This window comes from Erinaceus europaeus, chromosome 12 (assembly GCF_950295315.1).
Source record: "Erinaceus europaeus chromosome 12, mEriEur2.1, whole genome shotgun sequence".
Taxonomy (NCBI): Eukaryota; Metazoa; Chordata; class Mammalia; order Eulipotyphla; family Erinaceidae; genus Erinaceus; species Erinaceus europaeus.
In genome coordinates this window covers 1,968,448-1,991,614 of record NC_080173.1, presented here as the reverse complement: position 1 = coordinate 1,991,614, position 23,167 = coordinate 1,968,448, and the positions used below count along the sequence as shown (strand labels likewise).

At 55.0% G+C, this 23,167-nt stretch overlaps 2 protein-coding genes and 1 long non-coding RNA gene across 6 annotated transcripts in view; 1 reads left to right on the top strand and 2 right to left on the bottom strand.

Moving 5' to 3' along the window:
- Positions 1 to 579, bottom strand: part of MAP3K3 (mitogen-activated protein kinase kinase kinase 3) — a 121,530-nt gene extending 120,951 nt beyond the window's left edge. For 2 of the 4 annotated variants that reach the window (XM_060202540.1, XM_060202542.1), the window contains exon 1: positions 196 to 575. In XM_060202540.1, the coding sequence (XP_060058523.1) occupies positions 196 to 199 (4 nt within the window). In that variant the 5' untranslated portion in view covers positions 200 to 575. Of the gene's footprint in view, positions 1 to 195 lie in introns of all 4 variants that reach the window. The other 2 variants (XR_009552887.1, XM_060202541.1) reach the window with 2 other exon arrangements.
- An 8,429-nt stretch (positions 580 to 9,008) lies between these two features.
- On the bottom strand, positions 9,009 to 16,279 carry LOC103117597 (translational activator of cytochrome c oxidase 1). Its single transcript, XM_060202538.1, has 5 exons — positions 15,963 to 16,279; positions 13,699 to 13,805; positions 11,468 to 11,595; positions 10,348 to 10,525; positions 9,009 to 9,481 (listed from the first exon to the last, which is right to left on the bottom strand). The coding sequence occupies exons 1-5, from the start codon at positions 16,183 to 16,185 to the stop codon at positions 9,281 to 9,283; spliced, it is 837 nt and encodes a 278-aa protein (XP_060058521.1). The 5' UTR covers positions 16,186 to 16,279; the 3' UTR covers positions 9,009 to 9,280.
- A 13-nt stretch (positions 16,280 to 16,292) lies between these two features.
- On the top strand, positions 16,293 to 21,899 carry LOC132541806 (uncharacterized). The gene is made up of 2 exons (XR_009552885.1): positions 16,293 to 16,468; positions 21,779 to 21,899. It is a non-coding gene; the product is annotated as an uncharacterized LOC132541806 (long non-coding RNA).
- The last annotated feature ends 1,268 nt before the right edge of the window (positions 21,900 to 23,167 follow it).

Sequence of the window (23,167 nt, the reverse complement as noted above, 5' to 3'; positions counted from 1 at the left end):
GGACGGCGCGGGGGGGGGGACATTGAGGGGACAGAGCGGGGATGGCGCGGGGACGGGGCAGGGGCGGCGCGGGGACAGTGCAGGGACGGTGCGGGGACAGCGCGGGGACTGGGCAGGGGACTGTGCGAGGGACGGTGCGGGGACGGGGACAGTGCGGGGTCGGCGCGGGGACGGGGCGGGGGCGGCGCCACTCACCCATGGCGGCGGCGGCGGCGGCGGCGGCGCGGCGCGAGCCCGAGGTCAGCTGGTCAGCGGCGGCAGCATGCCGGGGGCCCGGGCGGCGGGGACGGGGCGGGCCTGGCTCTGCTCGGGGCCCCGCCGCCGCCCTGGGCTCGGGCTCGGGCTCCGGCTCCGGCTCCGGCTCCGCCCGCGGCCGCGCGCTGTGGCATGAGCCGGGCGGCCGCTACATCGCCGGCGCCCGAGGCCAGGCCGCGAGGCCCGCCCGCCAGCCAGCGCCTCCGCGCCCCCGCGCCTCAGCCCCGCGGCCCCGCGGCCCCGCAGCCCACGGCCACGCGCGCGCCCCACCGCTCTCCACCTCAGGAACGCTCCGAAAAACAAACCGCTGGCCGCGCAGCTCGCCCTCCTGCCCGTCGCTCATCCCCGCGCCCGCCAATCCCCGGCCGCGGCTGCGCCTCCAGCCCGCCCCCGCCCGCCGCACCAGCCAATAGCAAGGCAGGAGCTCGGCCCCCGCCCCCGCCCCCCGGCCCCCGGCCCCCGCCCCACACTCGCGCCCGGACACCCTCGCTCTCCGTCGCCAACGAACCGTCGGCGCCGCACGCCCAGCCGGTCCCGCCCGCCCTCGCAGGAAGCCAATGAACGGCTTCCTCGCCCGTCGCCGCCCGCCAATCCAGGGAGCGGCGCCCCGTCCATTCCGCTGCTGGCCAATGGCAGGCGGGGTCCCGAGCCCCGCCCGGCGCGTCCCTCCAGGGGGCTGTCGGCTGCGCCAATGGCTGCGCGCGCGCGAGGCCCCGCCCACTCCCGGCCCGCTGTCAGTCACCGAGGGCTCCGCGCCGCGCGGGCTGGCGCCTTTCCCGGCCGGCTACTGTGGGGCGGGCGCGGCGCGGCGCGGCGCGGCGGGGCGGGGCGGGGCGGGGCGCGCGCAGATGGGCGGGGCGCGGCGGGGCGGGGCGGGGCGGGGCGCGCGCAGATGGGCGGGGCGCGGCGCGCGCGGCGGGGCAGATCGGGACGGGGCGGGGCGGGCGCAGCCAGGCGGGCGGGGTGCGGGGCGCGGCCGGGCGGACAGGGCGGAGCGGGGCGGGCGGGGCCGGACGGGGCGCGGCGGGGTAGCGGCGGGGCGCGGGGTGCGGCGGGGCGCGGGGTGCGGCGGGGCGGGGCGCGGCGGGGCGGGGCGCGGGGTGCAGCGGCGCGGGGCGGGGCGCGGCGGGGCGGGGCGCGGGGTGCGGCGGCGCGGGGCGCGGCGGGGCGGGGTGCGGGGCGCGGCGGGCGCAGCCGGGCGGCCCCTCCCTGAGCCCGCTTCCCGGCTGCCCCCCGCGCCGCGCCCCCGGCAGCCCCGGTCCCCATTGAGGCCCGACCCCTGCTGCCGGCTCTCGCTTGTCCCGGGTGGGTCGCAGCCTCCCGGCGAGGCGAGCGAGGGTCCTCCGGGCTGCGAGGCTGGTGCGGGCTGGGATGAGTCCGAGTTCCGGGCCGAACTCCTAGCGCACATGCCTGTCCCATGAATACAAAAGGAAGAAGAGAAAGAGGGAAAAGTGAATATTCGAGTAGATGAGTCTCCAAGGGAGTGTTAGCAAGTGAATGTAATCTCTTTTTAAAAAATATTTATTTATTCATTCACTTTTGTTGCCCTTGTCGCCGTTGCTGGACAGGACAGAGAGACATGGAGAGAGGAGGGGAAGACAGAGAGGGGAGAGAAAGACAGACACAGTTGACTGGAAGCACAGCCTTGCCTGTTGCTGCCCCTAGTGGGGATGGGCTGCTCCTCATGTGAGCCGTCCCGGAAAAGTGGGCACAGGAAGGTCCATTCCAAGTGCCTCCATCCCACCGCAAGGACGTTTGGACGTGACTATGCTAGCTTCAGGGCTCGAAGTGATTCCATGTTGATAGGACAGTGACCAAAGCAGGACTGATTCATTCTTTTGGCTCTAGAGTATACCGGGAGGGCCAGCAAACAGCTGCTACGCCGTGAGTCTGACCCCAATTAAGTCGTCACCCGCGTTGGAGGGTGCCGGGAGAGCCTGAGGGGGCTTCTTCCCTTCCCGAGCTAGTGCTCTCTGGCTTGGAGAGAACTCAACTGGAGCCCATCTAGGCTGCTGCGTGGGAGAGGGATCAGGAGCTCGGGCCGCACCAACTTCGCAGGAGATACACTCTGGAACTCTCGGAGCCGGAAAGCAATTTCCAAGTGTCTTTCATCAGAAGAGCAGCTGTATTGATACTCTCCAAGGAGGGTGGAAACAGGATGTGACAGAGAGGGTGGAGCGAAAAGTGACTGGTGAAAATCAGGGTGTGACAAGGAGAGGATCAGGGTGTGACAAGGAGAGGGGGTGGAGCAGGTGAGAATTCTATCACTAAACCACCAATGCCCTGGAGGGAGGGTGGTGCTTTATGTAAATGTAAAAGTGATTTATGTAAATAGACCGCAGCTTTGAGTGGGATCAGATTAATCTCATACAGACATACTGGTGTTTAAGCCAGGGGAGCTGGCAGACTACCCAACAGGAGGGAGTTCTGGTGCTCTGATCTCTTTCCTTCCTTCTCTGCACTACTGTCCCTCTACCTAAAAAGGCAGTCAGGACCAGTTAAGCCCTGGTGATGACAAACAAATAATGTCTGACTCGTAAGCTTAGATTCTGCCTCCTTAGATAAACAAATGTGAAAGGATTTCATTAAAAAAAAAGAAGTTTCTTGCAGGTGAAGTGAAGAATCACACTCTTGGGCACGTGGTCTGGTATTTGGTACTCCGCATCGTGTATGCCCAGGGTCAATGCTCTGGTTCCATCTCATATTTCCCTCCCTCATAAATCTTAAAAAACAAACAAACAAAAAAGCTGTATTCATTCGCTCCCGGGAGAGAGGGAGCTCTAGAGTACTACACTGACATGCAGTGCCAGGTACCTAGTGCGATACCTCAAGCCTGACAGGTCCTGTGCCCTACCTGCTAGGCTACTTCCTGGGGCCTCTTCCACATATAATATTGCATCTGTTTTCCATGACATTACGTCATACACATTTCTGTCATAAACTCTTATTTGAAAGATAATTTTGGTGGTCCGGGAGGTGGTGCAGTGATAAGGCTTTGGACCGTCAAGCATGAGGTCCTGAGTTCGATCCCCGGCAGCACATGTGCCAGAGTGATGTCTGGTTCTTTCTCTCTCCTCCTATCTTTTCATGAATAAATAAATAAATAAAATCTTTAAAAAAAAAAAAAGAAAGATAATTTTGGGGGGTGGGCCTCAGCACAGCGGATTAAACACGTGGTGCAAAGCACAAGGACCAGCGCAAGGATCCTGGTTCGAGCCCCGGCTGCCCACCTGCAGGGGTGTCACTTCACAGGTGGTGAAGCAGGTCTGCAGGTGTCTGTCTTTTTCTCCCTCTCTCTGTCTTCCCCTCCTCTCTCCATCTCTCTGTCCTGTCCAACAATGATAAGCAAGGGCAACAAAAAAAAGGGGGAGGCAATGGCCTCCAGGAGCAGGCACCAAGCCCCGGCAATAACCTTGGAGGCCAAAAAAAAAAAAAGGGTAATGTTTGTGTACCTATTGATAGCTTATTTATTTATTATTATTTTTTAAAAGAGCCTGATCGAGAGCAAAGCTTTTTTAAATTTATGATATTTTTTATTTTATAGACAACTTTTAAAAAATATTTATTTATTTATTTATTTTTTGAGAGAGACACAGAGAAATACACAGAAACACCAGAACACTGCTCAGCTTGAGCTTATGGTGGTATGGGGGATTGAACCTGGGACTTCGGAACTTCAGGCATGAGAGTCTCTTTGCATAACCATTATGCTATCTACCCTCGCCCTATTTATTTTTAAGACTTTCATGTTTGATACTCCAAAGACTTTAAAATTTTTTTTATTTATTAGATAGAGACAGAGGAGTTGGGGGGGGGAGATAGAGAGGGAGAAACAGAGACACCTGCAGCCCTGCTTCACCACTCATGAAACTTTCCCCCTGCAGGTGGGGACCAGGGGTTTGAACCCATGTCCTTGCACACTGTAATGTGTGCATTTAACCAGGTGCGCCACCTCCTGGCTCCACATTGAGTAATTTATATAACCATCTAGCCTGTGTAGTAGAAGGTGTCTACCAAACGCATGTAAGATTTCTGCATGTCCATCATAAGGGCAGGACACCGCTAGGGGTCAGTGCTGAGCTGCCTAGTTGGCCCAGTTCTTCTAGCGTTTGCCCTTCTTCCGTAGCCAGTCAACAGCGTCAGGTTGAGCCTGATGTCAAGTTTCGAGACCTCCTTTGAATCTGGAGAGGTGGCAGTCGTTGACTATGTGGGTCATAGTCTGTCTGGAGCCGCAGGGGCAGTTCGGGGCGTCTCTGGCTCCCCAGCGATGGAACATAGCGGCGCACCGGCCATGGCCTGTTCGATAGCGATTGAGGAGGGCCCGATCATAACGTGCCAGGTCAAAGCCGGGTTGGCGCTCGCAGGGGTCTGTGATGAGGTGTTTGTTCTTGACCTCAGCTGACTGCCAACTCTGTGTCCAAGAGTCTGGAACAGAGAAGTTCAGTGTAGGCGTAGGGGACCAGATTGGGTGACGAGACGTCAAGCGTTGGACAGGGTGGGCGAAGATATCCGCCTATATTGGCAGGTCCGGTCGAGCGTAGATGTGGGAAATGAACTTAGATGATGCCGCATCCCGACGAATATCTGGCGGGGCGATGTTGCTAAGAACTGGCAGCCATGGAACCGGGGTGGAACGGATGGTTCCAGAAATGATCCTCATGGAGGAATATAATTTGGAATCGACCAAGTGGACATGGGGGCTACGGAACCATCCTGGGGCACAGTATTCTGCAGTGGAATAGCATAATGCCAGAGAGGATGATCGTAGTGTGGAAGCGCTCGCGCCCCATGAGGAGCTGGCCAGTCTTGCAATGATGTGATTCCTCGCACCCACCTTTGCTGCAGTTTTTATGAGATGTTCGTGAAATGACAGGGTGCGATCGAGAGTAACGCCGAGATAGACTGGCTGGGCTTCATGCCGGATTCTCGCATCGCCAAGCTGCACGTTAAGCTCACGCGAGGCCGAGGCATGGTGTAGATGGAAAACAGACGATACCGTTTTTGCAGTGCTAGGGATTAGTCGCCATTTTTTACAGTCATCAGATATCAGAGACATGTGTTTCGTGAGTGTTTCCTCGAGGATGTCGAACTTGGATGCCTGAGTTGCACAGCAGATGTCATCGGCGTAGATGAACTTCCTTGAAGAAGTTTCTGGGAGGTCATTGATGTAAATATTAAATAGCGTAGGAGCCAGAACAGAGCCCTGGGGGCGGCCACTTGAGACAAGTCTCCATCTGCTAGACTTGTCACCCAGATGCACCCGGAATCTTCTGTTTTGGAGAAGAAACGATATAGTGTTGGCCACCCATGGAGGCAGGCATCTTGAGATCTTGACTAGGAGACCACGGTGCCAGACCGTGTCATAGGCTGCTGTGAGATCAACAAAGACAGCACCCGTCTTTAAATTCTTCTGGAATCCATTTTCAATGTAAGTTGAGAGGGCCAGGGCCTGTTCGCAGGTAGATCTTCCTGGGCGGAAACCAGCTTAGGCGGGTGATAGGAATTTCGCCCCAGTAAGAATGCTTGTCACACAAGAGCCCGTATTTATAGATGTTCTCAGACTAGAGGGCTGTGGACATTAGTTCCCATCAAGAGCAGGCTTCCTTAGTGCAAATTTCTCAGATGAGATAGTATCAGAGTCTTCTAAATCAACTTATATTCAACATTTACAAGACAGCAACTATTTAAACCAAGGTCTATCAATGTAAGATGTAGCAGATGTGTTCTCACCAGCTTGTTATGTGCTTTTATGGCACATAAAGTACTTGGTCTGGTGTTGGGGAGACAGCATAAAGGCTCTGAAAAACTTTCATGCCTGAGGCACCAAGGTCCCAGGTTCAATTCCCAGCACCACCATAAGCCGGAGCTGAGCAAGGCTCTGGTAAAAAATTAAAATAAGGGAGTTGGGCGGTAGCTCAGCGGGTTAAGTGCATGTGGTGCAAAGCGCAAGGACCAGCATAAGGATCCCGGTTCGAGCCCCCAGCTCCCCACCTGCAAGGGAGTCGCTTCACAGGTGGTGAAGCAGGTCTGCAGGTGTCTATCTTTCTCTCCCTCTGTTTTCCCCTCCTCTCTCCATTTCTCTCTGTCCTATCCAACAACAATGACATCAATAACAACAACAATAAAAAAACAAGGGCAACAAAAGGAAAAATAAATATAAACAAATGTATTTTAAAAAAGTAAAGAACGTTAACAAAAGGGAAAATAAATTTAAAAAATAATAAAAGGAGCCGGGTAGTGGCTCACCTGGTTAAGGGCACACGTTACAGTGCGCAAAGACCCAGGTTTGAGCCCCTGGTCCTCACCTGCAGGGGGAAGCTTCACAAGTGGTAAAGCAGTGTTGCAGGCGTCTCTCTTTCCTTTTTTTTTTTTTTTTTTTTAGCACTGTTCAGCTCTGGCTTATGGTGGTGCGGGGGATTGAACCCGGGACTTTAGACTTCAAGTATGAGAGTCTGTTTGCATAACCTTTATGCTAGCTACCCTGTACCCTCTTTGTATTCCCCTTCCTCTCCATTTCTGGCTGTCTCTATGAAATAAAGATAATAATAAAATATATATATATATATATATATATATATATATGTATATACACACAACATACACTCAACCTGGTTATTTTATTTTTGTCATCACTGCTCTGAGCTGACTTTCAGATAGAAACTTGAGAAGGGGTGGTGCTCAACACAGCGCAAAAACTGCTTTCAGAGCCACAGTCTGCAGTGTAGTACCTGGGGGCTCAGACACGGCATCCACAGTACTGCAGTGTGGTACCCGGGGCTCAGACACGGCATCCACAGTACTGCAGTGTGGTACCCTGGGCTCAGACACAGTGACCACAGTACTGCAGTGTGGTACCCGGGGCTCAGACACAGTGACCACAGTACTGCAGTGTGGTACCCGGGGCTCAGACACGGCATCCACAGTACTGCAGTGTGGTACCCTGGGCTCAGACACAGTGACCACAGTACTGCAGTGTGGTACCCGGGGCTCAGACACAGTGACCACAGTACTGCAGTGTGGTACCCGGGGCTCAGACACGGCATCCACAGTACTGCAGTGTGGTACCCGGGGCTCAGACACAGTGTCCACAGTACTGCAATGTGGTACCCGGGGCTCAGACACGGCATCCACAGTACTGCAGTGTGGTACCCGGGGCTCAGACACAGTGACCACAGTACTGCAGTGTGGTACCCGGGGCTCAGACACAGTGTCCACAGTACTGCAGTGTGGTACCCGGGGCTCAGACACAGTGTCCACAGTACTGCAATGTGGTACCCGGGGCTCAGACACGGCATCCACAGTACTGCAGTGTGGTACCCAGGGCTCAGACATGGCATCCACAATACTGCAGTATGGTACCCGGGGCTCAGATACAGTGACCACAGTACTGCAGTGTGGTACCCGGGGCTCAGACACAGTGACCACAGTACTGCAGTGTGGTACCCGGGGCTCAGACACGGCATCCACAGTACTGCAGTGTGGTACCCGGGGCTCAGACACAGCGTCCACAGTACTGCAGTGTGGTACCCGGGGCTCAGACACAGTGACCACAGTACTGCAGTGTGGTACCCGGGGCTCAGACACAGTGTCCACAGTACTGCAATGTGGTACCCGGGGCTCCGACACGGCATCCACAGTACTGCAGTGTGGTACCCAGGGCTCAGACATGGCATCCACAGTACTGCAGTATGGTACCCGGGGCTCAGACACAGTGACCACAGTACTGCAGTGTGGTACCCGGGGCTCAGACACAGTACTGCAGTGTGGTACCTGGGGCTCAGACACAGCGACCACAGTACTGCAGTGTGGTACTCGGGACTCAGACACGTTGACCACAGTACTGCAGTGTGGTACCCGGGACTCAGACACAGTACTGCAGTGTGGTACCCGGGACTCAGACACAGCGACCACAGTACTGCAGTGTGGTACTCGGGACTCAGACACGTTGACCACAGTACTGCAGTGTGGTACCCGGGACTCAGACACAGTACTGCAGTGTGGTACCCGGGACTCAGACACAGTACTGCAGTGTGGTACCCGGGACTCAGACACAGTGACCACAGTACTGCAGTGTGGTACCCGGGACTCAGACACAGTACTGCAGTATGGTACCCGGGACTCAAACACAGTACTGCAGTATGGTACCCGGGACTCAGACACAGTACTGCAGTATGGTACCCGGGGCTCCAACAAAGTACTGCAGTGTGGTACCCGGGACTTGGACACGTTGTCCACAGTACTGCAGTGTGGTACCCGGGACTCAGACACGTTGTCCACAGTACTGCAGTGTGGTACCCGGGGCTCAGACACGTTGTCCACAGTACTGCAGTGTGGTACCCGGGGCTCAGACACGGAATTCCTAGTACCGCTCTTGATATATAGCTCTGGTACATAGCAAGAGTTCTATAATTATCAGATATATGAAGTGAATAACAGGATTAAACCAGCTATAACAGCAGCAAAAAAAACAAAAGGGTGAGGAGATGGCTCACCCAGCAGGAAGGATACTGTAACATTCTGGGACCCAGGTTCAAGCCCCCAGCTACCACATAGCACAGCCTACAACAGCGTAAACCTCAGGAGTGGTGGTGCATTGCTGTGGCCTCTCTCCTCTCTCTTTCCCTCTCTACCTCTCACCCTCTATATTGGAGGGCAAAGACTTGCTGGGAGAGAGAATCATGCAGGCACAAAGCCCACGTGAAAACTGAGCACAATGTATGTGTAAAATGAAGACATGAGTCACACAACAGTAGTGCACTGAGCGGATCAGTCAGGGTTATTATTTAGCGACGGTTTGGGCACCACCCTGCATCCATGCGGAAGAAGAACTCCTCGAGAAGGATTCCAAGACACCGGCAGAGCTGAAAAAGAGAACCCGTGAAGGAGACTCGCTCTGCCACAGAACTGCCAACCCTGGCCTTCCATCTCCCGACCGCCCAGGCCCATCTGCTTCTGTCTCAGCAGGTGCTGCGGAAGGAAGCCTGTGCTACAAACCCAGCGCCATAGGGCCGGCAAGCACTGCCGGCTACTCGATGTTGTCGTACACCTGGATCACGTCCTCGTAGCTGCTGAGGGCCTGGATGAGGTGGGCGGCCTGCTCCATGTCGGGATCCGTCAACTGCACCATGGTGTTGGGGATGAACTCCAGTGCACAGGACACACAGCACAGGCCCAGGGAGTCCAGCTTCCTCCTCACGTGGTGCAGTGAGGAGGCCTCACAAATAAACTAGGGCAAAGGAGATTCATGAGTTAAAAGGACAACACTGAACACAACTTGGCACCATCCTGAGTGGAATCACTATAATGTGCCACCAAGTTTAATCTCCTCACTGGCAGAGATATAACTATTTTTTCTATATTATTTATTATCTTTATTCTGTTTATTTATTTTTAAAGATTTTATTTAATTATTCATTAGGAAGAGAAAGAACCAGACAGCACTCTGGTACACGTGCTACCGGGGATTGAACTCGGGACTTCACACCTGAGAGTCCAGTGCTCTATCCACTGAGCTGCCTCCCAAACCGCTTTTATGACCTTTGTTTACTGGAGACAGGCAGACATCGAGAGGGAAGGGTAAGACGGGGGGAGAGAGAGAGAGACACCTGCAGTACTGCTCTGCCATTCACAAAGCTTTCCCCTTGCAGGTGGGGACTGGGGCTTGAACCTGAGTCCCTGCATGTTTTAACACATGCACTCAACCAGGTGTGCCACTGCCTGGCCCTCAAGGGATAACTGTTTTTTCTTTTCTTTTCTTTTCTTTTCTTTTTTTTTTTTTTATACCAGAGCACTGCTCAACTCTGGCTTATGGGGTTGAACCTAGGACTTTGGAGCCTCAGGCAAGAGAGTTTATTTGCAGAACCATCCTGCTACGTACCACCGCCCCTAGATATAACTTTCAGAGTTCAAACCCTTCTCCTAGCCCTCAGTACAGTAAGGCCGAAGCAGCATCACTTGATAAATGTCTATGTGCTATGAAACCATTTCATCCCATGTGCCTTCCATTGCAGGGAAGAGGAGAAGCAGAGAAACTGGTCAACACAACCACAGGCCTCTCAGAAAGCCCCCCAGACATGAGTGCTTCAGACTCACTTTAAAAATGTTCTTTGCATCTTCATCTTCAGCCTCCTTGACATCCTCGGCTCCAGCTTCAACCGCCAGCTCCAGGGCGCGCTCGAGGTCCACAGCTTTCTTCTCTCTGTCCTCGACTGCAACCACCACCACTCCCTTTTTGTCAAAGTAGTGGCGGGCTCCTTCTGTCATCACTCCTCTGTCCAGAGAGGAAAGAGGTCACAGTGAGTGTGTCTAGATGTGCCGCCTGCACAGAGCACTGTGCGAATGTCTAGTCTCCTGCTGACCCTGCAGCCTTGGGAGGAGAGGGAGAGGCCAAACACACCTCCACCCTCTGTGCTCTGCCATCAGAGCTTGCAGGAGCCCAATTCTAGCGCTACATTTTAAGGCCAGGACATGACCTGGGTACAGACGGGCTAGACAAAGTGCCCTTCTCTATACTGTCTGAGTAAGACTTTAAGAAATATGTTTTTGGGAGTCAGGCAGTAATGCAGCGGGTTAAGCGCAGGTGGCACAAAGTGCAAGAACTGGAGTGGACCAGCGTAAGGATCCTGGTTCGAGCCCCCGGCTCCCCACCTGCAGGGGAGTCGCTTCACAGGTGGTGAAGCAGGTCTGCAGGTGTCTGTCTTTCTCTCCCCCTCTCTGTCTTCCCCTCCTCTCTCCATTTCTCTCTGTCCTAACCAACAACGCCATCAGTAACAAGAACAATAATAACTAAAACAATAAGGGCAACAGAAGGGAATAAATAAATAAATAAATAATAAAATATATTTACTTTTAAATTTCTGTTTTGGATAGAGACAAAAAGTTGAGAAAGGGAGATAGAGACTGAGAGAGCCAGAGAGACAGGTGAGGCCCTGCGTCACCACTTGTGAAGCTTCCTCCCTGCAGGTGGGGACCGGGGGCTTGAACCTGGGGCCCTGAGCACAGTGTGTGTGCTCGGCCAGCACACCATCACCCAGCCCCTTGAACAAGGCTTGGATCCCCCTAGTGTAGAACATATTAAGGGAGAGAGACGGCGCTGCCTGGACTCTACCAAGGACGCAGTGCACGTGACACTTGAGACGCCAGAGGGAGGACCAGCTGTGCTTCCCTGAACAGCACTGGAGCCTCGTGGCTCTGCCCGACCCCCAACACCTACCCATTCTTGTTCAGGATATGCTTGATGTTCGAGTAGCACTTGGGGCCACTGTTCGATAAAGCCTCAATGAGCAGAGAAGAGCCACCAGGGCCTCGGCCCTCATAGAGCAGATAAACGTCCTTCGTTTTCTGTAAGAAACAACGCAATGTATTTCGCTGCTTCTCAGCCCGCCCTTGCATGTCAGGACTCCCGACTCCAAAGAGCTGCTTCACAGGATGGGCTCCCTGGCTGGCACCTAGACACTCACATCTCTCTCCTTGCCCCTAGTCTCTGAGAGCCCTTGGGACCAGCTTCCTAGGTAACTACTTAGAGGTGAATCCGTTCCTCCCAGCTTTGTCTGCCTCCCAGTCAAATCCCACTTCACCGCCAGCCCCTCACCAAGGCTTGTCCTCTGACACCACACCCCACCCCACAGAAACCACCCTGTGAGGCCTCGGCACTCCTCTCCCTGGACCACAAAGCACTCGGTCTTCACCTAAAGCAACTGAACGAGTCTTAGAAACGCTTACTTTTAAACACAATTTATTATTTTATTTGATTGACTTGCCTCCAGGGTTATCGCTGGGGCTCGGTGCCTGCACTACAAACCCACTGCTCCTGGAGGCCAGTTTTTTAAAAAAAGTATTTATTTATTATTGGATAGACACAGAGAGGGAGAGAGACAGAGAGACCCCTGCAGCCCTGCTTCACCAGTAGTGAAGCTTTCCCCCTACAGGTGGGGACCAAAGCCTTGAACCTGGACCCTTGCACACTGTAACGTGCGCTTAACCAGGTGCCCCACCGCCTGGCCCCTGGAAGCCATTTTTCCCATTTTGTTGCCTTTGTTGTGACCCCTGTTGTTGTCATTATTATTACTGTTGTCACTGCTCTTGCCATTGTTGGACAGGACAGAGAGAAATGGAAAGAGGAGGGGAAGACAGAGAGGGGAGAGAAAGACAGACACCGGCAGGCAGACCTGCTTCACTGCTTGCAAAATGACTCCCCTGCAGGTGGAGAGCCGGGGGCTCGAACTGGGATCCTTACGCTGGTCCTTGCGCTTTGCGCCACATGTGCTTAACCCGCTGCGCTGCTGCCAGGCCTCCAGAAACTCTCACTTTTAAGTGAAATATTCAGTAACGTATAATGAGAGCAGGTCCTGGGGAAACAGCGTTCCATTCAGCATTGGTGATTTTACTTTTCTCACTAACATCATGGTCAAAGCAAGTTGAACAATGGCTGCTACAGGACTTTCTGTATCGCTCTGAAAAAAAATCCCACTCCTATGCCTTGTAAAAGCTGCTGTGTCCGCAGGAGCTCAAAAGAAAAAGAAGAAAACCAGACACACTAAAGCTGAACACCCAGTCTCCCCTGGGCCTCCCGCGTCCAGGCACCTGGTCCCAAGTACCCTGTTCTGCCACCTTCCTGAAGGCTTCCTCCTCCTCCTCCTCCTCCTCCTCGTTCCAAAGGAACTGCAGGCCCCAGCCGGGGGCGGCTTCTCCTGCCACACTTCACCTGCACCACTGCTCTGTTGAGGCCCTTTGTCGAGCACAGCACAGGTGCTGGTCTCCAGTGTGGGGTTCTGTCTGTCCTCTCTGAGCCTCAGCTCCTTATCAGGTCATCCTGAGGCTCCGGTGAGGCGACAGGAGGAGTCACTGCTCTGTGAGGCTGGGGCCCAGCATATGCACGGCTCTCACTGCTTCTGGGGGGCTTCCTCACTCAGGGCGAGAGCCCACAGCACCGAGCTCCCCCGGGCCACGGCGCTCCCGCGTGGTGCCGGGTCTGGGCCGCAAGCCCACCGCGCGCTCTGTGCAGACCCTGCAAATCTTCCCCCAGGGCCTGGGCCGGGTGAGCACTCAGTGGCGATCACTTACCACTCAGACTTGTCTCCAAGAAAGAGAACCACAGGGGCTTTCAGTCCCTCCCTCCCTCCCTCCCTCCCTCCCTCCCACTATCACGCTTCCACACCCTCTCCTTTCCTACTCGCTTTCCACCTTCAGGGCCAAAAAAATAGTTGATAAAGTGAACGCAGCCTGCTTTGCTCTAACCCCGGCTCCCCCCATCCCGCACCTCGCCCTGCCCTCGGCGTCTGCTCTCCTCTGCTCCGCTCCGCTCCCGCAGCCGCCAGCCAAAGTCCTGGCCGCAGGCACCAATCCCTCTGCCACCCCCGGCCGGTCACTTAAGGTGCGTCTGCTGGCCCGCCAGGTCCTGACTCTCAGGGCCTTGTGGTTTCACCAGGTGTGGGGGGGACACACCTCCATCCTCAGGGCTGCTTCAATGGTCGACTTGGGCATCTGCTTGCTGCGACACACCTCCAGAACGCTGGCCAGGCTGCTGTTGAGCGCAGGGTTGGAGCCTCCTTCTGTGGGAGAGAGAAAAGCGCGAGTGGAGGCCTCTGTTTCTCACACTGGGGGAAGAAGGCTTTCAGCGCTCCTACGGCCAGCCCGACGGCCCGAAGAACTCCAGGCCGCGTGCAGAGCCCCGGCAGAACGCCAGACGCGCTGCAGCTCAGGGCCGCTGAGATTCTGTTCAGGGTCAAACGACTGTCTCCTGCCACGGGAGAGGTGGCCCAGTGGGTAGCGCCTTGGCCTCTGTGGCTTGAGGTGCCGAGTTTGAGCTCCCATACCCGATGTGACAGAGTGGTGCCCTAGCTGTCTCTCTCTCTCTCTCATGTAAGTACAGAAGGTTTCAGGGCTCTGGACACGTTATGTGACGCACAAGGCCGGAGGTTCAGGTCCCAGCTCCGGCCTGCAGGGGGCACGTCCTACCGGTGGTGGTGAAGCAGCGTGGCAGGTGTCCCTCTCTCCGTTACCTGCTTCCCTATCAATTTCTCTGTTTCTACCCAATAAAGAAGTAAACAGGGGGCCGGGCGGTGGCAGCGGGTTAGGCGCAGGTGGCGCAAAGCACAAGGACCGGCGTGAGGACCCCGGTTCGAGGCCCCGGCTCCCCACCTGCAGGGGAGTCGCTTCACAGGCGGTGAGGCAGGTCTGCAGGTGTCTGTCTTTCTCTCCCCGTCTGTCTTCCCCTCCTCTCTCCATTTCTCTCCGTCCTGTCCAACAACCACAATAATGACTACCACAATGAAACAACAAGGGCAGCAAAAGGGAAAGCGAAAGAAAAAGAAGCAAGCAAAACGTCTATCAATCCCGGAGGGTCAGCGTGCTCCGCGCCCACGGCCCGCGGCCGGTCTCCGCGATGAAGTGACGCCCCCAGTCGGTCTCCGGCTGATCCCCAGGGCCGAGGGCGGGCGGAGCCCCCACCGCACAGGGGTTCGAGCCCCCGGCCCCCGTGTGCCCGGGGAAGCTTGAGGAGCCGTGAAGCAGGGCTGCGGGTGTCTGTCCCTCCTTGCCGCCCCCCTGCCCCGGCGCCAGTTTTGGCCGCGTCTCTTAATGTCACACGGTTATTGAGGGCAGGAACGGGCAGCTCGAACAGGCGCCCCCGGCCAGGCCAGGCGCCCCCTTTCCACGGAGACAGAGAGACAGAGAGAGACTGAGACAGAGACACAGAGACAGAGACACGGAGACAGAGACTGAGAGACGGACACACGGAGACAGAGACACAGACACACGGGACAGAGAGAGACACAGAGACAGAGACACAGAGACAGAGACATGGAGACAGAGAGAGACTGAGACAGACACACAGAGATGGAGACAGAGAGACAGACACACAGAGACAGAGAGAGACTGAGAGACGGAGACACAGAGACTGGGAGACAGAGACACAGAGACAGAGAGACAGAGAGAGACTGAGAGACGGACACACGGAGATGGAGACAGAGAGACAGACACACGGGACAGAGAGACTGAGAGACAGAGACACAGAGACAGAGACTGGGAGACAGAGACATGGAGACAGAGAGAGACTGCGACAGACACACAGAGATGGAGACAGAGAGACAGACACACAGAGACAGAGAGACAGAGAGAGACTGAGAGACGGACACACGGAGATGGAGACAGAGAGACAGACACACGGGACAGAGAGACACAGAGACGGAGACTGGGAGACAGAGACTGGGAGACAGAGACATGAGACTGAGACAGACACACAGAGATGGAGACAGAGAGACAGACACACAGAGACAGACAGAGAGAGACTGAGAGACGGAGACACAGAGACAGAGACTGGGAGACAGAGACACGGAGACAGAGAGACAGAGAGAGACTGAGAGACGGGACACACGGAGATGGAGACAGAGACAGACACACAGAGAGACAGAGAGAGGCTGAGAGACGGACACACGGAGACGGAGACAGAGACAGACACACAGAGACAGAGAGACAGAGAGAGACGGAGACACGGAGACAGAGACACACAGAGACACGGAGACGGAGACAGAGGCGCGGTGACAGAGAGACGGAGAGACGGACACACAGAGACAGAGAGACGAGACGGAGACGGAGAGAGCCCGCGAGCCCGCAGCCCTGGAGCGTCTCCCTGTGGGCAGGAGGGCGCGGGGCTCGACCCCGGGGCGGGTCCGGGCGGGTCCGGGCGGGGCGGCCGGGCGGGCGCGCACCTCTGGCGGCCAGGCGCAGGCTGAGCGCGAGTCTGCTGAAGACGCGGCTGCGCTCCGTGTCGCGCGGGCCCTTCACGTGCCGCACCTTGGACCAGCGGTTGTGGCCGGCGGCCAGCGGGGCGGCCAGGCGCAGGCCGCGGGGCCCGGGCGGGGGCGGGGGCGGGGGCGGGGGCGGGGAGGGCGCGGCGCGCAGGCGCAGGAGGGCGGCGGCCCACGCGGACATCGTCTCGCGAGCCCGGCGCCCACGCGCGACCCACCGCGCCGCGGCCCCGCGAGCTCCGGAGCGCGCAGGCCCGGGAAGGCCGGAAGTGGCGCGGCCGGCCGGCCACACTTCCTGTCTCCGCTGGTCCGTCCTGCGAGTGCGTCCCCCCGCCGGCGGCGAACGCGTCCTGGGTTCCGCGGGTGGCGGCGCACCGGGTGGCGCACGCAGGACGGCGCGCAAGCGCCCGGGTTCGAGCCCCGGCCCCCACCTTCGGGGTGGGGCAGCAGGTGAAGCCGGGCAGCAGGTGTGTCTCTGCCGCGCTCTCTGTCATCCCCTTCCTGGTCAGTTTCTGCTGTCTCCACCCAACAAATAAGATCTTTTAAAAGCTTACAAATAGGGCAGGGTAGGTGGCATCATGGTTCTGCAAACAGACTCTCCTGCCTGAGGCTCCAAAGTCCCAGGTTCAACCCCCCGCCCCACCATGAGCCAGAGCAGAGCAGTGCGCTGGCTAAAATAAAAAAATAAGGTTTAAAAAAGAGACAGGTCACATCATGAAAAGTGGGGGTGGGGAGGCGGGCGGTGGCGCAGCGGGCTAAGCGCACATGGGCAAAGCGCAGGGACCGGCGTGAGGTTCCCGGTTCGAACCCCGGCTCCCCACCTGCAGGGGAGTCGCTTCACGGGCGGTGCAGCAGGTCTGCAGGTGTCTGTCTTTCTCGCCCCCTCTCTGTCTTCCCCTCCTCTCTCCATTTCTCTCTGTCCTATCCAACAACGACAACAACAATAATAATAACTACAACAATAAAACAACAAGGGCAACAAAAGGGAATAAATATTTTTAAAAATTAATTAAAAAAAAAAAAAAAGAAAAATGGGGGTGGCGGGCTGGATGGCATCATGGCTATGCAGACTCTCACGCCTGAGGCTCTGGAGTCCCAGGGTCAATCCCCCGCAACACCATAAACTGGAGCAGGGCTCTGGTGTAACACACACACACACGGGCTCTGGTGTAACACACACACACACACACACACACACGGGCTCTGGTGTAACACACACACACACACACGGGCTCTGGTGTAACACACACACACGGGCTCTGGTGTAACACACACACACACACGGGCTCTGGTGTAACACACACGGGCTCTGGTGTAACACACACGGGCTCTGGTGTAACACACACACAGACACACGGGCTCTGGTGTAACACACACACACACACACGGGCTCTGGTGTAACACACACGGGCTCTGGTGTAACACACATGGGCTCTGGTGTAACACACACACAGACACACGGGCTCTGGTGTAACACACACACACACACGGGCTCTGGTGTAACACACACACACACACACACACACACGGGCTCTGGTGTAACACACACACACACACACGGGCTCTGGTGTAACACACACACACGGGCTCTGGTGTAACACACACACACACACGGGCTCTGGTGTAACACACACGGGCTCTGGTGTAACACACACGGGCTCTGGTGTAACACACACACAGACACACGGGCTCTGGTGTAACACACACACACACACACGGGCTCTGGTGTAACACACACGGGCTCTGGTGTAACACACATGGGCTCTGGTGTAACACACACACAGACACACGGGCTCTGGTGTAACACACACACACACACGGGCTCTGGTGTAACACACACGGGCTCTGGTGTAACACACATGGGCTCTGGTGTAACACACACACACACACGGGCTCTGGTGTAACACACATGGGCTCTGGTGTAACACACATGGGCTCTGGTGTAACACACACACAGACACACGGGCTCTGGTGTAACACACACGGGCTCTGGTGTAACACACACGGGCTCTGGTGTAACACACACACAGACACACGGGCTCTGGTGTAACACACACGGGCTCTGGTGTAACACACACACACACACACGGGCTCTGGTGTAACACACACGGGCTCTGGTGTAACACACACACACACGGGCTCTGGTGTAACACACACGGGCTCTGGTGTAACACACACACACACGGGCTCTGGTGTAACACACACACACACACGGGCTCTGGTGTAACACACACGGGCTCTGGTGTAACACACACGGGCTCTGGTGTAACACACACACAGACACACGGGCTCTGGTGTAACACACGGGCTCTGGTGTAACACACACAGACACACGGGCTCTGGTGTAACACACACGGGCTCTGGTGTAACACACATGGGCTCTGGTGTAACACACACACACACACGGGCTCTGGTGTAACACACATGGGCTCTGGTGTAACACACATGGGCTCTGGTGTAACACACACACAGACACACGGGCTCTGGTGTAACACACACGGGCTCTGGTGTAACACACACGGGCTCTGGTGTAACACACACACAGACACACGGGCTCTGGTGTAACACACACGGGCTCTGGTGTAACACACACACACACACGGGCTCTGGTGTAACACACACGGGCTCTGGTGTAACACACACGGGCTCTGGTGTAACACACACACACACGGGCTCTGGTGTAACACACACGGGCTCTGGTGTAACACACACACACACGGGCTCTGGTGTAACACACACACACACACGGGCTCTGGTGTAACACACACGGGCTCTGGTGTAACACACATGGGCTCTGGTGTAACACACACACACGGGCTCTGGTGTAACACACATGGGCTCTGGTGTAACACACATGGGCTCTGGTGTAACACACACACAGACACACGGGCTCTGGTGTAACACACACGGGCTCTGGTGTAACACACACGGGCTCTGGTGTAACACACACACAGACACACGGGCTCTGGTGTAACACACACGGGCTCTGGTGTAACACACACACACACACACGGGCTCTGGTGTAACACACACGGGCTCTGGTGTAACACACACACAGACACACGGGCTCTGGTGTAACACACACGGGCTCTGGTGTAACACACACACAGACACACGGGCTCTGGTGTAACACACACACAGACACACGGGCTCTGGTGTAACACACACGGGCTCTGGTGTAACACACACACACACACGGGCTCTGGTGTAACACACACGGGCTCTGGTGTAACACACACACAGACACACGGGCTCTGGTGTAAAACGTACACACACACACAGACACACGGGCTCTGGTGTAACACACACACACAGACACACACACACGCTGGGGAAAGTGGCACAACGATGGAGTGCAGGCATGACTGAAACTCGGGGTCTGATTCTCTGCACTGCATGTACTGGAGAGCTTCTCCAGGACTTTCTCTTCTGTAACATTATTATTGTTGTTGTTGTTGTTATTATTATGCCTCCAGGGTTAATGCTGGGGCTTGGTGACTGCACTGAATCCACTGCTCCTGGAGGCCATTTTTTCCCCATTTTTGTGGCCCTTGTTGTTGTAGTTATTATTGTTATTGATGTCGTTATTGCTAGTTAGGCAGAGAGAAATGGAGAGAGGAAGGGATGCCAGAGAAGGGGAGAGAAAGACAGACACCTGCAGACCTGCTTCACCGCCTGTGAAGCGACTCCCTGCAGGTGGGGAGCCGGGGGCTCGAACCGGGATCCTTACGAAGATCCTTGCGCTTTGCGCCACCTGAGCTTAGCCGGCTGAACTTAACTACCACCCGACTCCCCGTGGCTGTTTTTATGTATCTATACAGACAGGCTAAGAGTCAGTTTGGTTTTATTGTTGTAGCTTCTCTTTATTTATATTCCAGTCAGCACAGTCACTTCAAGTCCCTCTCTTGTCCCCAGAGTCTCCGTATCATCGTCCCATTGAATGTGCGTCCCATGACTCCTTTACCCGGTTGTCTGCAGATGGGGATTTCCTATTGTGCCAGCTGTCGGTAGTGTAGCTCTGAACATACGATGCATACTGACTGCTCAGGTCGATTTCTTTTTTCCAAAGACTCATCAGTGTAAGAGGATTAGGGCATCACACTGGGTAGGTGAGGCCAGAGCTCAAACCCAGGACCATATGCTTGAGTCCAGTTCTGTCTCCCTCGCCCTCAGGTAGTTCCTTTTGATGTATTTTGTAATATTTTGAATTGGATGTAGTTTTAAGTTTTTGTTTTTGTTTTTTTAAATTTATTTTTACCAGAGCACTGCTCAGCTCTGGTTTATGGTGGTTCGGGGGGGGATTGAACCTGGGACTTTGGAGCCTCAGGTCGGAGTCTCTTTGCATCACCATTTATGCTATCCACTCCCACCCATCTACTTGTTTATTCTTGCTTTAGTTCCCCTTGTCAAAGGGGTTGAGTCTCCAAATCCCTCTCTGATGTCAAGGTGCTGGAGTGTTATCACCTGTGTGTTCTCTTTACACCCCCCCATTTTATTTATTTGATAAGGTCAAAGATAAATTAAGAGGGAGAGGAGAGTGAGGGAGAAAGAGAGACACCTGAGGGGCTGGGCGGCGGGGCACCAGGTCAAGCGCAGGTAGCGCCGAGGTGAAGACTTGTGCACGGCTCCCGGCTAGCCCCCCACCTGCAGGGGTTGCCTCGCAGTCTGGAAGCAGGCATGCAGGCGTCTTCCTCTGCCCGTTTCTGTCCTACACAATAAAAGGGGAAAATGGCCCTAGGAGCGGTGGGTTTGTAGTGCTGGGAGCAGGGGCTTGAACTTGGGTTCTTGTGTTTTGTAACATTTGCTCTCAACTACCCGGCCTTCCGTCTTCTCTATTTTTTTATTGGTTAAAGACAGAGAAATCCAGGGGGATGGAGAGAGGGATGGAGAGAGGCACCTGCAACACTGCTTCACCACTTACGGAGCTTCCCCTTCCCTTGCAGGGGGGACCAGAGGCTTGAACCTGGGTCCTTGCACGTGGCAGTTTGTGCCTCGGCCCTGCTCACACCTCTTTTTAGTCCGTTTTGATGGTTGCCAGCCGATTACTCGCCGTGACAGTGTGTGCTGTACCCGGGGAATGTCTCCACTCCGCTTTCATTTTTTCTTATGTGGCTCTTTTCCCAACACCATTTGCAAAGCTTTTTTTTTTTTTTTCTTCATTGTATGTTCTTGGCTCTTACTTTCTTTTTATAAACAAATTATTTTTTAATTAAAATATATTTTTAAGATTTATTAATGAGCAACATAGGAAGAGGAAGAGCCAGGCATCACTCTGGTACACGTGCTGCCGGGAATCGAACTCAGGACCTCATGCTTGAGAGTCTGATGCTTTATCCACTCACTGTGCCACCTCCTGGACCACAATTATTATTATTTTTTTTAAATTTACTTTTCTGCCTCTAGGGTTATTGCTGGGGCTTGGTGCCAGCACTTACAAGTCTACTGCCCCCAGTGGCCATTTTTCCCCATTTCATTGGACAGGACAGAGAAATTGAGAGATGGGGAAGACAGGGAAAGACACCTGCAGACTTGCTTCACCACTCGTGAATCTCCCCCTGCAGATGGGGAGCAGGGACTTGAACAGTAACAGTAATGTGAGCGCTTGATCAGGTGCGCCACCACCTGGCCTGAAACCAGCTATTTTTAATGGGTTATTTGACGTATTCCATGAGACAATCTCACAGAAGACAAAGAGGGAGAGCACTGTCCTGGGTGTCGAGCCACTTGGTTCCTTTTTCACAATGGAGACGTCTACTCCCTCCCCCCCCCCCCACCAGGAGTGAACCACTGGCTTCTGGTGAGAACAGGGTTTGAACCTGAAGTTGAGTCCACATGCAGAGCCACTACACCAGGTCAGCATCTGCAGACGTCCACTTCTGTGGGCTTCCTCCTGGGCTCTGTCCTGTGCCCTCAGTCCGAGCCGGACTTTGACATTCTCTCGCCTAGGCTGTTGCAGTAACTGAGCCGACTCTGGGACTCCTTGTCACTGTCTCACTGCCTCCTAAAATTCAGCTCTGGGTCCGACTTCTATGTGAAGATTTCAGAAGGCTGTTCAGAAATAAATTCTCCACTTCTGCAGAACACAAGGATCTGCCCAATCCAGTTCCTGCTCAGCTCTCCCACATTTCCCACCATTCTCACTTAATTTTTTTTTTTTTAAAGACAGTCAGAAATTGAGGGGGAAGGGGGTGATAGAGAGGGAGAGAGACAGAAAGACACCTGCAGCCCTGCTTCACCACTTGTGAAGCTTTCCCCCTGCTGGTGGGGGCCAGGGGCTCGAACCTGGCTCCTTACGCACTGTAACATGTATGCTCAACCAGGTGCGCCACTACCTGGCCCCAATTCTCACTTAATTTTATTTTACCTCCAGGGTTATCACTGATGCTCGGTGCCTGCACTACAAATCCACTGCTCCTGGAGGCCACCCCTCCCCCCCATTTTGTTGCCTTTGTTGTTGTCGTTACTGTTATTGTTAGACAGGACAGAGAGAAGTGGAGAGAGGAGGGGAAGACAGAGAGGGGGAGAGAAAGATAGACACCTGCAGACCTGCTTCACTGCTCGTGAAGTGACCCTCCTATAGGTGGGGAGCCGGGGGCTTGAACCAGGATCCTTGTGCTGGTCCTTGTGCTTTGTGCCATGTGCGCTTAACCCGCTGCGCCACCGCCTGGCCCCAGATTTGTATTTTCTTTAAGCACAGCACTGCTCAGCTCTGGCTTATAGTTGTGCTGGGGGCTGAACCTGGGACTTTGGAGCCTTGGGCATGAGAGTCTCTTTGTATAACCATTATGCTACCTACTCTCGCCCAATTTCCCACCATTCTTTATGCAAAACTCCATACTAATTTGGAGTTTTCTTTAAAAAAAATTTTTTTTAACTATATTTATTGGATAGAGATAGCCAAAAATTGAGAGGGAAGGGGTGATAGGAAGACAAGAGGCATTGGGTGGTGGCGCACCTACCTGATTGAATGCACATGTTACAATGTGCAAGGACCCAGGTTCGAGCCCCTAGTCCCCACCTGCAGAGGGAAAACTTTGTGAGTGGTGAAACAGGGCTGCAGGTGTCTCTCTCTCTCTCCCATCCCTTCCCTCTTGATTTGTCGTATGCTTTACATTGGTTTGTTCTAGCCCTCCCCCGCCAAGAGAATTGGATCAGTCCAGTTAATT